The sequence below is a fragment of the Protopterus annectens genome, chromosome 1.part0 (genome assembly GCF_019279795.1).
Source record: "Protopterus annectens isolate FY-2018-M chromosome 1.part0, PAN1.0, whole genome shotgun sequence".
NCBI lineage: Eukaryota > Metazoa > Chordata > Ceratodontiformes > Protopteridae > Protopterus > Protopterus annectens.
The window spans coordinates 236,994,818-237,011,951 of record NC_056725.1 but is presented as its reverse complement, the minus strand read 5'-3'; the positions used below and the strand labels follow the sequence as shown (position 1 = coordinate 237,011,951).

General features: G+C 37.3%; 1 protein-coding gene across 5 annotated transcripts in view; it reads left to right on the top strand.

The window, feature by feature from the left end:
- Positions 1–17,134, top strand: part of ADGRG6 (adhesion G protein-coupled receptor G6) — a 1,156,656-nt gene that overhangs the window by 960,848 nt on the left and 178,674 nt on the right. For all 5 annotated transcript variants that reach the window (XM_044058511.1, XM_044058431.1, XM_044058747.1 and 2 more), the window contains one exon: positions 940–988. In XM_044058511.1, coding sequence (XP_043914446.1) covers positions 940–988 — 49 coding nt within the window. The remainder of the gene's footprint in view (positions 1–939; positions 989–17,134) is intronic.

The window sequence follows — 17,134 nt, the reverse complement described above, 5'->3', positions numbered from 1 at the left end:
GGAACTCGCTGATCAAGCATGCGCAGTTCTGAGACTTGCAGCTATCTTTATTGTATAGCTGGAGGGGCTGCAGTCCAAGAGCATGAGCCGCCGCTGCCTATCTGATGTTAGTAAAACCTTCACATGTCTGAATCTCCACTCATATTGGCTACCTGCTCTCAGAGGTCACCACTTCTGCCTATTACATGTTCATAGGTGTTTACTAGGCTAACAACCACAAGGGCATTTTTAAGCCTAGCCATGCATCCCAAGTCTCTGACAAGTTCTGGTACCCTTGATAAGTGTAAGCAGGGGCCTGGGAGATGAAACTCATTGCACTGCACTGATTTATGGGACTGAATAATAAATGTTCAGCCTCTTATATTCGCAGAAAAACACATGTTATACTGAATGCACTTTAAGTGCAATTGAGGAGAGGAAGAGGAGTGATAAATGGTAACTGTTATGTAGCATTTGTTAGTTGTGAAATGCAAAAGCAAATGAGGCATTAACTGCCACTGCATAGATTGTAAGACTTGAAAAAAGACTAGGTAGCAGACAAATAAGCAAAGAGAATGCAAAGTGTATGAGCATGGGAAAGCAGATATCATGTGCATAATAAGCTAGATAGAAAAGGAAAGACTAGTCAGACTAATTTGCAGTAGAAACAAAGAAGATAATTTTCAGCTTTTCTCTTCAGACTTCTGCTAAAAATGGGCTCCTAACCAGTTGAGCTTTCCCAAGTAATCAAATGTCAATAAATAAATAAAAGAAGGAAGGCAGTGGATGAGAATTACTGAGGTCTGCAGTTCAATAAGTGAAAAAAGAGGAGAAAAAGTGCACTTTAATATATATACCACTTTTTAAAGAGTTTGTGATATGCTCGCCAGCTTTTAATATGCACTGTACATCATTTCATGAAGTTAATTTTTAAAGATCCTTTGTTTTTTTCTTTTGCAGAATGAAAATGGAACACCTTACTGTGTATTTTGGGACTTTCAGCTTTACAGTAAGTACATTTTGGTTTGACAGAAGTAAGTAATGTAACCACTGATAAAAAAACACAGTGCATCAAGTAAAGATTTTAGGAATTCTTACTTGCACTACTTATTTTAAAAAGCATATGCAGAGCAATTTTATCATTTTTGTGGTGCTCCTAACATGGTGGGGTAGGTGACTTCAGGTAAGAACAAACAGATTCCATCAGATTCTAATGGTGTAATTCTTGAGATATTTTTGATAAGATACCAAGAACGTCATTCCTGTCAATGGTGCATACAATACTGGTCAAGAAAGAAGTCGTCAGATCTTATAAAACATAAAGAACTGTATAAATAAACTGCTGCACAGCTGTTTGTAGGTAATGGAAGCTTGAAGATGGCATGTTGTTCACAAATTGTAAGCAAGAAGGTAAAAGAATTTATACTTTAGTCTAAGATACAACCTACTGACGATCTCATTCTACTTGCCTATATCCTGCACTAAAAATCGATACAGTAAAGCAATCCTTCTGATGGCCTAAAACAATTACATATCCAGCTCATACCATTTAATTCCCATAAAGCAGTTTCATAATCCATAATATCCTTTTACATGGTTCTTCCCATTAAGCAATTGCACAGTTCAGAATGTCCTGTTTCATGGTGTGTTCTCCATTACTAAGCAGTTCATCCAATTTTCCTTATCACATGTTTTCCTATCATTTAGGACAAGATTTTCCCCTTTATGTTTGAATATTTCCATAAGCTTGCAGTCTATTGATAACCAGTCTTTGCGCTTTGAAATATCTGTGTGTAAAATACATAATCTCTTAACTGTAGTAAATCATTATTTTATCTTTTACTGTACATATTTAAAATCCATTCAGCAAGAACCATTCCCTGGCATTCAGAAAAGCTTAACATATCGTAGATGCCTATCACAGTAAGACTTTCTGATTCATGACTGCTCTAGTATTGTGGTTTTCACCTTGTGGAGGCCTTAGCGCGGATAGCAGACTTGCAGATGAACCAACATTCCAGGGGCATGGCTAATGCTAATTAGCCTTGTGCTCTTCCCCGGTACTGTCCTCAATTCCTGATTTACTCAGCCAAGGGATTAAAGTTTTACTCTGGGAGAAAAAAAAACTACTGCAATCAAAAGATGGTGGTCACCCATTTTCTGTGATTTCTCATGCAGCAGGTAAGTGCAATGAAGCAGAGGGGCTGGGGTGTCAGTGAACGTACTTGTACAGATGTTTGTGCGTATGTCTGTAGGGGTATAAATGAAACTAAATGAATTTGTGTGTGTGTGTATGTGTGTGTGTGTGTGTGTGTGTGTGTGTGTGTGATTCTTGACATAGCTATAGAATGCTTTGTGGTTGTCTTTAGAATCAGTGGCACAATTTTGTTTTCGTAACTAGCTTTGGAGGATTTTATGAGGGATCTCATCTTCTTACTGTGTGTGTGTGTGTGTGTGTGTGTGTGTGTGTGTGTGTGTGTGTGGCAGGTGTGTATGTATGTGTCTGTCTGTCTACCTGGGATGTGCACTACAGGAATTAGATAAGGGAACCTGAGTCTGGATGCATGTGTGTGTGTGTGCAGAACTGTAGCTGGGGCCATGCTAAGTTGGCGTCTACCCTGGGTGGAAGCTGTCATGGGATATGACAATCATCAGTGCTAAAGAAGACTATGACATTGAGTTGATGCCGGTATTCATCATTCATGTAAGTCATTTAAACACTTGCTTATATGTGTTAAATGGCTTGATGGAACTTTTTTTGCTCTTTAACTTTAGTTTTAGAGGGCACTAGTCAGTGCACAGTAATACCAATTATCCTAGCTCTGTTTCTGTTTGAGGTCCATGGCTGCTTTGGAGGTCACAATACTGTAGGCAAGTAGGGTATGCCAAACCTGAATATGCATGCATGTGTCTTTGCCTGGGTGGTTACAATGTGCGATCTTAAGTCTGGGTGTGTCTGTGTGTGCACTGAAGTGAGTGGTTCATGAGTGTGAATGAGTATGGAGGGAGTGTTTTATGGATGAATGGATATGTGTGTGTGCGCGCGCGCACATCTATGGGGGTGGGTGCCTTTGCTAATGTGATACATGGGCTGGTAGAGATAACACTAGTGAGGTCAGGTTTGACAATGTAGTTTGTTTAAATTTGAACATGTATTTTGAACAGTGCATATTAATTACCACACTTTGTAAGAGGGTAAAGAGATTTCCATATTTGCTCTGCTGACCTTTAAAAGGTTAGCTGAATCCTACACAAATGCACTTTATAAGCACTTACACGAGTGCATAGATTGTGCTATCCCTAACAGAATCAAGATGCTATCCTCCAAAAATAGGAACCCAATCGGTGGTCCCCTGCCATAAACAAACTCTACAACAGAAGAAAGAAACTGTTGCAAAAAAGAGTAAAATCCCATGATTGTAAGTAACGGAGGCTTAAAGCCTCAGTAAGAAGATGAGATCCCTCATAAAATCCTCCAAAGCTAGTTACGAAAACAAAATTGCCACTGATTCTAAAGACAACCACAAAGCATTCTATAGCTATGTCAAGAATCTCAGTGGCAACACTCAGATCTGCTCTGAGTTACAGCACAATGGAACTAAATATACAGAACCAACTGATATTGCCAACATTCTGGCAGATAGGTTCATTGCTAACTTTACCCCTCTTTCACCCCTTAAAAGGCTCATCTCTGTACCAGAAGAATGCATAGCTCCTGTAATCACAGCTGCACAGGTAAAAGCTACACTCTCTAAAGCCAAGAACACAGCATCCATGGGACCTGACAACATCCCAAGCTGCATTCTATACGAACTACAGAATGAACTGGCGCCATACCTAAGCACCATGTTCAATCATAGCCTCACCTCAAGCTTTGTGCCCAATGAATGGTGCACAGCAACAGTTATCCCAAAGGGGGAGCCACCACGAACACTGGGAACTACAGCCCAATTAGCCTAACGAGCCTGGTCTACAAGGCCATGGAACATATCATTGTGGAGCATATAAACAAAGACATTGGTAATCTCCAAACTCTGGACCCCACCAAGTTTGAGTTTGTAAAAGGCAGATCATGTCACCTAAACCTGATAGATTTCTTTGAAGCAGTCACCAAAGCTGTAGACGAAGGTAAGGTGGTTCACACAGTCTATCTAGATCTCGCCAAGGCTTTTGACACCATCCCCCACTCTGGAATTATAGATAAACTATCTATACTAGGTATAAATCCCTATGTCACAAGATGGGTTGCCAACTGGCTCACTGACAGAACCCACACTGTGAAAGTAGCAGACTCCAAATCCGACTTCAGATCAATAACAGGTGGATTACCACAGGGTTCAGTCCTGAGTCCCCTCCCGTTTGGTATCTACTTTTCTGAAGTACAGGCTAACACAGAAGGTCTCTTGCTAATGAAGTTCACAGATGACTGCAAACCTGGAGCCATAATCAAAACTCCTAACAATGTGGACATCCTACAAAAGGGCCTCACTGAGACAGATGCCTGGTGTCAAAGACATGGCCTCAAGCTCAATGCCAAAAAGTGCATTGTCATCCCCTTTGATAAAAACTCTGTACCCATGAGCTACCACATAGGTGATAGTCTACTTAACACTGAAAGTGTGATAAGAGACCTTGGGACACAGGTGGACAGTAGTCTCTCCTTTGATAATCACATCGCCACAGTAGTCAGAAAATCCTCCTACGTGGTACACCTCATCACAAAAGGTTTCTCATCCAGGAAAAAAGAGGTCATTGTTCCCCTCTACTCATCACTCAATAGACACATTATAGAGTACAACCCCCCTTTTGGTATGTACCTCACAAGACATCTACAACAACTAGAAAGGCTGCAGAAATACCTCACAAAGATTACCGGCCTCAAACAGATGCCCTATGCAGACTGTCTCAAAAAACTCCAGCTTTACCCTGTCGCATATCACTTACTCAGAGTTGATCACTGCCTAACGTACAAAGCTATGTCAAACCCAGAGCTGTTGGACATGCTCCACTTAAAGAAATCCCAATCCCTCTGAGCTACATGCTTTAGGGACCTAAACCTTGTCACCACAGTAAACAGAACATGCTGGAGGGATAGATTCCTGTCCCAGAGACTTCCCATAGTCTGGAACAAACTACCTATCGATATCAAACAATGCTCATTAGCACTCTTCAAGAAAAATCTTGATGGCTGGATGGGAAATAGGAAATTCACCCCGGGGATCACCTCTGGGACTCTGCTCAACAGGGGCACAAGAAAATAATTTTATTGGGTGGCGAAAGCCAGGGTACCTTTTTGGCTAGGCTTATATAGACCCTAGGGCCATTAGCCTAGTACCTACCTATGGACCTATGAATTATTATGTTGTGGAGTTATATAATAACCAGACTAAACACTTGTTTGTAGATTCATGATGTATTAACTTTGTACTAAGATGTTACAGTCTGAAGTTTATTGTGTGGTGCATGGTGCTTAATTCTTTGTCTATCAAATTAGCAGAGTTTAAACTTAATCCTTTACTTGCCATTATCACAAACACATAAATAAATATCGTAGTCTAATAACGCAAACGCTTTCTCTTAGTTTACTCATTTAGATCTTAACTTAGCCAATATATCTGGATCATTCTCTTGCTTTAAATCTTGAAATAGATCATGTTAAGAAGTCTTGTTAAGTTGGGGAATTTAAGCAATGATAGTTACAACTGGGATTAGAATTGTGTCTGGAAATTTTCCCTTAATTACTATGTCTACATTACGTATCTATAATGTAGTTATTTATAGTCAGTGTCAATATCTAACATACCTTCATTTACAACATTATTAGAACTTATGATATTGTATAGAGATTCTAGTTTTTTTAATTAGAATATCTTGTGAAACTTTAGTATATTATAGATATTCACCCTTTAAATTAATCATTTTCTTTTCTGGTTTAGCAAATGCAGCACAAATAAAGAAACATTGTTCTGTTGTTGAATATGCACAAGTTTTACTTTTCAGCAGGTGCTTAATATGTAATTGCAAAACACTGGGACACCAGATCTATTCAAAAAGACAAGACATTTCCTATTATTACAGGCCCTTTTGAAAGAGAAAAGCATGCTATTTTATTGCTGTTAACAATGATTAATGCAGTTTTAATTGTACGGCACTGACTACATTTATAAAACAATCAAGTTTTTTCCCCTTTAAATATATAGCAAATAAAGAATCTTGTCACTTTTTTAATTCAATGTGCCCTCTGGTGCCATCTTGAGAAAGATTTGGAAATTTCCTTGGTGCCTTGACCAATGCCAAATTTCCTGTAGTTAGTATGAATATCTCCTTTGGTCCCCCTAGAAAAAAGAAACAAACAACAAAAAAAAAACAATGGCTTAGTTGGTCTGATCTGGTTAACAAAAGAGAAACAGAAAAATATTTATTTATTTATTGATTGATTGATTGCCATTGATTGCCATTTTGTTATTCTTTACATGATGTGATATTCAGAATAACTATGTGAAAAAGGAAAACATAATTTCATTTTGATTAATGACTGTTGTTGAAAAGGCCATAACAAGAAAATGGAAGACTGAACAGTCACTGACTTTAGAGCACTTAATACACATTATAGAGAAATCAGAAAGAAGAAAAAGAGGTTTATCCAAGAAGAAATCATGGAATAAATATGCAACATGATGCCTACACTAATGTATGTATATAGATACCCTGTGATTAAGGTTCATAGGTTTATAGGTGTATATGAGTATAAAGACCTCTATGGTCTTTATAAGCCTAACCATGGAACCTAAATATGACTCACAAATTGTAGCCGTCTATTAACACAAATACCCTTGATCAGATAGTGCACACACCTACCAGAGGTTCAAACAAACTGGACCTGGTACTCGCCAATACGGGAGAATGCTACCACTAACTCCTTCCCCCATGTCATGTCCTTAATGGTGAGATCGAACTACAAAGCTGTCTTCTTCAAACTAAAATCAGCTTGGTAATCCCAGCAAACCCTGTAACAGTTAAGAACTATTCCAAGGTAAACTATATCCTATTAAGGATCCATGTCAGATCCATGAAACCCACATTACCAATGACCGGATCACTGAGATGAGCTCTCTGACACAACACATCCCCAACAAAGGTAGGTATATGTATTACAGAACGGAATCTATTCCCATAATACAGTTACAAAGTAAACAGAAACATGTATAGCAGGGGGGCAAGCCCCCTTGCACCCCCTCCGTAAACATACCAACTCAGAGATCGCACCACATTGCAGAAATGGGAATACATCACATTCCGCACTACTCACCATTGTCGGGGATATGTGGTGTCAGCGATCTCATCTCGGTGATCCGGTCATCAGTAATGTGAGTTTTCGTGGATCTCATATGGATCCCCTATTAAGGGATAGTTTGTCAAAGTCAATGGCCTTCCCAACTGCAAGTTTACAGCAACCATTTTGAAAATGTTCAGAGAGATTCTGTAAAACCATGTAAATGGCTGTATAGAGTCTGGTGTACCTAAGCCCAAAACAAAATCTAAAAACAAAACAAACTAATGGAATCCATATTTTAATATGGTATATAACAAAAGGAAAAAAGTCATGGCTGAAATCAGGAAGAGCAATTTCAGTAATGATACGAGCTCTCCTATTAAAGTAAACAGGAAAATAGGAAGATATTTAAATCCCTCAAGGCAAATTATGAGTTTAAAATAGCCTCACAGCTTAAAGACAACCACAAGGCCTTCCACAGCTGTGTCTGAACTGGTGGTCTGTGGTACCAGCTTTACTGAGCAGAGCAACATAGTGAATTTGCTGGCTTACAAATTCAGCTCAAACTTCCCCACTCAATCCCCCATCTTCTCTCATAACAAATCCAATAGCATAAACCCCCACCAACTTTTTACAGTGTGCAAGTCCTGGCAGCACTCACTAAGACCAAAAACACAGCCTCAGTGGGCCCTGACAGTATCCCAGGATGCCAGCTAAATAGCATGGAATATGACCTATCAGGAGCACTTCAATTACTTGTAAACAATAGCCTCAAAACAGGCTTTGTACCATGAGAATGAAGGACTGCAATGGTTATCCCACTTCACAAGGCTGAACTATCAAATGACCCTTGGAACTACAGACTCATTAGTCTGACTAGTCTAATATTTAAAGCCATGGAACAAACTATGATGGAAATGATCAACAAAAACATAGGCAGCCTTCATGTTTACTAAACCTGGTGGATGTCTTTGGGAAGGTCACCAAGGCAATGGATAAGTGGAAAATGGTGCATACCACCTACCAGGTTCTGGCTAAGGTGTTTGATAAAATATCCTTCTTGGGTATAGTTGACAGGCCTGAACTGGGCATATACCTCTACATAACATGCTGGATAGCCAGCTAGCTCATAGATAGAACCCAGAAAGTTGGGGTTGGTGAGACCACCTCCACTAAGAGACTGGTCACCAGTGGTGTACCTCAGGGTTTCATGTTGGGACCACTGCTACGTGGCATCTACTTCTTGGAGTTAAAGGCTAATGTCAATGGCCTTTGGCTGACCAAGTTCTTAGATGACTGCAAATTATGAGCTATCTTAGATTCCCCCATGACACAAGCATCTTACAAGAGGGTCTAACACAGACAAATGACTGGTGCCAAAGTCAAATATTAAATTTCAATGCCAAGAAATGCATTATAGTGTCTTTTGGGAAAACTTCTGCCCAGGCTAATTACTCCATTGATAAGACACTCCCTAAGAATTAAACTGATAGTCAAGGATCTGAGAACATATGTCAACAGTAATCCGTCCTTTAACCAACATGTGTCCAAGGTAGTAAGAACATTATTCTGTGTTGCTCAACTTAGAAGTTAGGGCATTACATCCGGGTCCAAGGATATTATGGTACCACTTTATTTGGCCCTTATCAGACTCATCATTGAGTATAATGCCATCTTTGGTATGTACCTAACTAGACATATGCAAAAGTTGGAACATCCAGAAAGGTTCCTTACCAGGAGAATCCAGGGTATAAACACATTATCCTGTACAGACCACCTTAAATCCCTATCTGTGTACTCAGTCTCCTACAGGTTACTGAGAGGTGATCTATGCTGGCATACAAGGCATCTTCACATCTAGCTCTGATGGACCTTTTGCATATCTCCAAAGTGAACAGAGTCAGAACAACTAGATCCAAGGATTTACATTTTACTTGTGACATAAATAAGACATGTTGGCAATACAGATGCACATCTCAGAGATTCCCCATGTTCTGAAGCAGGTTCCAATCCAAGTGATAAAAGGATTCCATCACTAACCCTATTTAAGCATATCCTTGACTAATGGGTGGCAAATCAGAAATTCACCACTGGTCTGGCCCCCATATCTCTGACAGACAGAGGCAGACAATAATACCCAAACTAACATGCCCCCCAACATGACATCTAAAAATTTCCTACATACCGCCTCCTAATAAGCAGCCAGGATACATAGGGACAAAGTTGGGTTGATGCTACATAAATAGAAACAAGGAAATTAGACTGTCTGACAGGCTTTTTTTATCTCTTTAATGACAAACAAGTAAGACAAATCAGTATCCAAACAATTTCTGATTAAATGTCTGCCTGTCTGCATTATCTTCTGTCATGGCCATGAGGGTAAGACACTGGATGACAAGGTCAAGACTCACTATGGAAGATTAGCAGTCACCACTGTGACTTTTTTCAGGAATATCTCTGTTGCATATTTCTGTGAGACTGCCATTTGGACCATTATGTCTACCTTTTCAAACACTGCAGGCTGGATCTTCAGTCTACACGCATGGCAGGATGTGTTGCAACACCCCTAACAGACATGAGTAACCATCTACTGGGTCTATATTAGAACATCGAAGTTTCCAAACTTTGAATGTTCTAATATCGAACCCTATTCAGCTTAAGCTGAAAACATCGAAGCAACAGAAAATCAAATTTTTTTCCTAGGGAAAGAATTTGGTTGTCCGTTTCTGTTGCTTTGGTATTTTCAGCTCTGTGGTGGAAAGTTATGGGTCAGGTTCAAGTAAGTGTGCGATTGAGTGTGGGTTAGGTTAGTTAGGGTTAGGGTGTGGGTTAGGTATGTATGCGATTGTGTGGACGTGAAGGTTAGGGTGGGTTAGATGAGTTAGGGTTAGAGCGCGGATCAGGTACGTGTGCGATTGTGTGAGGGTTAGGACAGGGTAGGTCAGTTAGGGTTAGGGTGTGGGTGAAGTGAGTGTGCGATAGTGACGGACCTTAGGGTTAGGGTTTGAATTAAGGTAAGTGGATGGTTATTGGTGTGTGTATAGTTTAGTGTAGGGTTAGGTGTAAGATTTTAGGTGTATGTGTGTGGATCACTGTTTGCTTGGTGTGCTTGTGTTGTGTGTATGTGTTTTGGAACAGCAAATTTTTTCCCTAGGAAAAAATTTGCTGTTCTGTATGTTCGATGTTTTCAGCTTTCACTGAATAGGGTTCGATATTTGAACATTCGAAGTTTTGAAACTTCGATGTTCTAATATAGACCCCCATCTACCCACGTTGACTCAGGCTGCCTCTTGCTCAATTACATTATCCCATTTCTTTTGAATGTATTGCAACACTGATTAGTATGATGACTGAAGTATAGCTAATTGATGGCACTCACCATAACTACATATGTTTATAAATGAGGATCATTGCTACATCAAAAGACCAGCCCTTTATCTCCACTACCAGGGCTATATTCTTTCTAATTCTCTTGCCTTTTGGTGACATGTACGTGCTTGCATATGTATGGAAAGTTACTCAGGCTTACTGAGGGGGTCCTCCCTTTATGTGAATAACTGCTACAGGGCATTTGATTTGTAATGTGTTAAAAAGAGCATGTTTTGGGGTGGAGCCTAGATGGCCAACTGAGAGCAGTGAATTTTGAGAGCTCCATAAACTAGTATAATAATATAGGAAAAATTTATTATTTTCAAGTTTAAAATGTCAGAAATTTATAGATAAACTGCTAAACAATATAAATATCAATTTTGGTGCAGTTATACAAAAATGTTCTTGTCAGGTAACTTGGAGATATGTTAAGTCACTGAATATGAACAACTCAAGGAATTCTCATCCTGATGCTGCTTTGAAAAAAGAACTGCAATTGATGACATCTACCTTACAGGAACTATCTTTGAAGATGGATGGCTTTAAACATGACTTGGAAAACCTCAAATTAAATTCTCAAAAACAGACTGATACTCTTAAGGAACTATTACAGCAACACCATACAAAACTAACAAATATAGAGACTTCTCTAAGTGATGTTGAAGGGAGACTCAAAGAGGAAGAATTCCAAAAACAAATTCTGCTTAAACAGAATACATGGCTGCTTAACAAAATAGATGACATAGGAAACAGGGAAAGGAGAAACAATATAAGGATCTTTGGTCTGCCTGAAAACATTGTAGGAGAAGATATTATTTAATTATTAACAACCTGGATTCCAGAATTTTTAGACTTGAAAAAGGGAATTTCATTTGGCATTGAAAGGGCAGGCAGAGCACTGCGGAAACCTGCTTCTAACTCAACAAATACTCCACCTAGATCCATAGTTATAAAATTTCTTTCATTTCTGGACAAGGAACTAATATTAAAATCTGCTTGGAGAAAATCACCCTTAAAATACAATCAAATCCTAATTAGGTTTGACAATGATTATTCTTCCAGAATACTAGAACAAAGAAAAAAAGTCTGGCCAATAATAAAACTGTTGAAACAAAACAGCATTAAAGCACAGCTGGCCTTTCCAGCTAAGATAAAAATACTTTTTGCCAATGAGATGAAAACCTTTAATGACTTAGAAGAAGCTGAAATGGAATGGATGGTCCCTGCTCTTAAAAGAATAAAAGAAACACATCCTTGGAGTGATACTAGAAAAAAGAAACAAAAAACTGATTCCAAGATAGCTGTCCCAAAAAATAACTCTTACAACTACATTTATCATGTTATCTGTTTTTATTTAAAAAAGGAGGGATTCTTAAACAACTGAGAGACAGCAATGATTTATTCAGAATGTTCAGAGTCCAATAATTCTTCACAAACAAAGGTAGGTCAAGATGGGTTACTATTTACATTATATATAAGCCAAACAAAGCAACATATAATACAAACATGGAAGTTTCTATTCCCCTACCTGAACTTAATGAATACTTATCTTTTTCATTTTTCATTGATTTTACTTATATCAATTTAAGTAATTAATTAACTAATTCAACAAAGTACCATTCATCAGAGTTCAGACTCAAATGTAACAAATTAACATCATATATAATAGTAAGAGTAGAGTGTTTTCAAAAAAATGCAGTTATGGAGACTAATGCCTTCTTCAGTTAAAATATGATTTAGAAATGTCATGTATATCCTGGTTAAATAATAGTAGCAACCTCTTAGTACAAATGTCATCATTATTCTGTCTGAATATAGTTACTAACAATTTTGGCAGGTATCACTGCTATGAGTGCTGTTTGATCAATCCTGATATGGTGTGCATGGATGCAGCCATGTCTGGCAGCTAGTACAAATGTCATTATTATTCTGTCTAAACATAGTTAATATCAATTATGGCAGGTATCATATCTTCAAGTGCTGTTTGTTCAATCCTGATATGGTGTGCATGGATGCAGCCATGTATGGCAGCTAGTACAAATGTCATTATTATTCTGTCTAAACATAATTAATATCAATTATGGCAGGTATCATAGCTTTGAGTGCTGTTTGATTAAGCCTGACATGGTGTAATTGTTTGCAGCTATGTCTGGCAGCTGTTATATGTTGCTGTTTTCATTTCCAGGAAGCTGTGGGTTGTAGCTTGTGATTGAGGTTTACTGATGCTTGTGTATTAAGAAGAGGCATTTGGTGTTTTAGCCTGGATCCAGGGGAAGGGGGTGGATAGAACTGTGATTTGGGATATTTTGGCAGAGAATGGTTTGTTTGTATGTCTGCTGAGTGAAAGGTGGGAGGGCTGGAGAAGTGTGTTGTCTCATGTTGTGGTGGCTTGTTGGGAGTTTTTTTTTTTTTTTTATCTGTTTGCTCTCTGTTCTTTTCCTGGCTGCTGCCTCACTGAAAGGGAGGGAATTTAGGCTTGAAGTTGCAGTGAAGTGAAGCATTGCTTCAGTTGTATTGCGAGTCTCTGGTATGTAGTACACAGACACACTAACAGAAACAGACACTCCCAGGTCTATGGTTAAGACAGAGTGATGATAATTCTTAATGGCTCTGAGGAGCCTCCGAGATGATTCTTGGCAATGACGTTTTTGGTTTAAAAAAAAAAAAAAAATATATATATATATATATATATATATATATATATATATATATATATATAATAAAAGGTCTGTTTTAAACCACATGTACACATATTGATGGTCTCCCAACACTTTGTTTAGCTCATTAAGTTGATTCTTGATAAAATAAATAAATAAATAAATGATAAGCGCAATTGTATATTTAACATGTATTTTGGTCAGAACATATTAAGGACTTACATAAGAGTGGAAGTCTGAGTTATTGGTCTTGTGCAGTACCCTTTGCAGTGGTCTGGGAGGAGAACTTGCTCAGACGTGTTGGGCATATGGGGATAGCTGATTCTAGGGGTGTTTGGGGTTGCCAGGAAGTGCTAGAGAGTCATCAGATTTCCTTCGTGGAAATATCTGTGGGAATGGAAGGTGTGTTGAGTGGTTAACTGGCAGAGTGGCCACTGCATGGAACAGGCTGGTAAAATGGAACAGGACAAATATTGGTTTGGATATTTTAAGAACAGCCTGGAAACACACCACATGAACTAGTGAATGGTATTCTGGCAAAACTGGATGGGCATTGTTGCCCGTGCTTGAAGTACTGATATGTGTGTATGTAAGGATGGAAATATACTTATAACAAATAAGAAACTAGAAGGGTCTCATAATTTAAAGTCTATGAACTGTATAAACATGCTTGGAAGGAGCTAATAATAAGAATAAGCATTACAGCTTGTGGTCTCTCAAATAACTAAGCAACAGCCAAAAAAACACATAGAATAGTTATGTAATGTATGATTTTAGTAAATCTAGACATAAAATATATAATCATCATATAAGATGAAGCAGTCTGCTGAATTTAGATATTAAAGACAGGATTTAATAACATGGGCTTGTGTATAATAACACTACTGTCTTAACTTGTCATAAATGACATACACTACACTGAACATCAAGGAGAAGCATAATGATTTACTTATGTAAGTAAATATGCATAACAAGTCATGTGATTGTTTTATCTTGAATTGTAGGTTTTGTAATCCATCTTGACCATATATAATACTTAAGCAGTTGCCAAGGTAACTAATGTTTTATAAATGATATCAGACTGGCAAGGTTGTTCAAGAGAAACAACAGAAGCCCGAACTTGAAATGTCACAGAATGCAACAATCATATTCTGAACAAATGTATTAAATTGACAACAGACACTCAGTTTAATAACATGGACCTCCCCCCTGCCAGCCTTCAACATAACTGCTAACAATGGCATTATCATCTCCCCAGAAGCCCAAACTAAACTACTGGGTATCATAGTTAATAACAACCTGAAGTTTGATATGCATATCAATCAAACTATCAAAACCATTAATAAAAAACTTGGCTCTCTTTACAGAATCAAATCTTTCCTTACCCCACTTGCTAGAACTGCAATTGCCCATTCCCATCTGCTATCAACTCTTCTCTATGCCTCACCTCTATTCTACAACTTAAATAAAACAGATCTTAATAAACTATCATCCTGTTATAACCACATTGCCAGATTTGCTACTGGCACAGCCTAACAGACACACCACTGTCACAACTTAAATCGCCTAGGATGGCTTGAACTGCCAAGCCTACTGCAGTTCAACCAGCTAATAGTGGCACATAAAGTCCTTTACCAACCAGAAAATACACTTGCACTAAAAAATATTATCAGCCCCTAGACCACTGCGATCATCCACTAGACTCCTAGTTCAAACATACAAATCCAGCTACTCAGCTGTGGACTCCCTGTTTGCCAACTCTGTTGGAAAAATATGGAACAGACTCCCAGCTGACTTGACCCTAGTACCCTCACTAACTCAATTCAAAAACAAACTCAAGAAATGCTTCAAAACTCATTGGTTATGTCCTTGCACTAACCCCGACTAGTGACCTCTCTATTTCTTAGGTGCCTTACCTTCAACTACTTCTAACTTTTTTCTACCACTCCATTTCTGGAAGGGTCAATTGTATAACTGCTGCTTAGTGTGTCTTAAACCTGAATGTAATGTTATGTATGTTTAACTTTGAAAATAATGTTATGTTTTGTAAAGTGTTTTATAATAAGTACTATATGTGCTAAATGCTGGTATTGCTTATGACTGTAATCTGCTTGAAACTAGCATTTACTAAATGTTCAATGTGTATTGTTATCTTGGAGCTTTTCTCCCCGGGCCTCCGCTGAAAACGGACATGTATCCAGTCGGACTATCCTGGTCAACAAATGTAAAATAAAATAAATAAATAAATAAATAATAGCACTACTGTTTTAACTTGTCATAAATGACATACACCATATTGAACATCAAGGGGAAGCACAATGATTTTCTCATATAAGTAAATGTGCATAAGTCATATAATTGCTTTATCTTGAATTGTGGTTTTGTAATACATCTTGACCATACATAATACTTAAGCTGTTACCAAGGTAACTAATCTTTTATACATGACATCAAACTGACAAAGTTGCTCAAGGGAAACAATAGAAGCCTGAACTAGGAATGTTGCATAATGTAACAATCACATTCTGAACAAATAGTATTAAATTGACAATAATCACTCAGTTTAACCTTTGCTGATTATACAAAATAGAATGTTGCCATTTAAATCTAAAAATGTTCAGTATATGCCATAAAATGGTAATTTATGAATATGGAAAGGGAACTTGTAATCATTAATCACAATAAGTGAATTTGTTGTTTTTAACCTATACTTTCACTCATTTTAATAAGAAATGACAGATATGAAAATCCTTATGTGTAGGAAATGGGAGTAAGAGGGATGCACTGATAATTACAATGCACTAACTTTCATCAATGTTCACATAAAACAAATTTGATGCTTTATGTAAGTTAGCAACAAACAAAGTGATTACTTAAATGCTGGCAAGCAATGAAATATAACTTCTGATATAGCTAGTAAAATACATTGTATTATAAACATCAGGTATAAATATTACTACTGTCTATTTATATTAAGTAATATGTATTCATCAATAAGGGTGACTATGTTAAATAACGGTGTGCTATAATCTTTTACTGAGGTTTTCTATATGATACATCCTACTTTACTATGATTGAATTGCTTGTCATCTATTGTTCATGTAAATATTAATTGCTTATACAATAAGTAGACATTTTTGTATTGTATTAGAATTCTGTCTAATCTACAATCGTACTATATCTGTTCAAAATAATATAAATATTGCTTATTCCTATCACAAATATTCTCCATATGCTAATTCAATTTATGGAGCTCAGATGTTCTGGATTGTAAAGGTATGAGTGATAATCTGATGGACTTAGTTTTTTCCATCAGATTAGGAATGATTTTCATTTCATGGCTAGTGCGGATCTTAGTTTTGCTAACATTTATTAGTTTACATTTATTTCACAAAAACATTTTTAGTATGCCTGACCAATGCATTACTTTACTGGTAAACACTCAAAGTATAAAACTGATAATTTCCTTTAAAAGCTCAAACATGTACTTCATAGTTATCAATAAAAATTTTTAATAGTTACAATAAAACAAAAAATACACAACCTAAATAACCTAAGATGGATTTAATTTTATTATCTTTAAATACCAGTGGCTTAAACAATCCTAGTAAGAGATCAGATCTACTGAAATATTTAAAACTGAACAAAGCACAAATTGTCTTCCTTCAAGAAACTCATTTCAAAACAAATGACAATTCCAAACGGAATCCTAAGGAATATATGATATAGGCACAATCCACTTATAAGACAAAGACAAAAGGAGTAATAAGTTTATGGAAAACAAATGTGATTAACCCAGAAATCATTTATAAGTATGAAGATAAAGAAGGCCTTATGGCATTAGTAATAGTTAAAT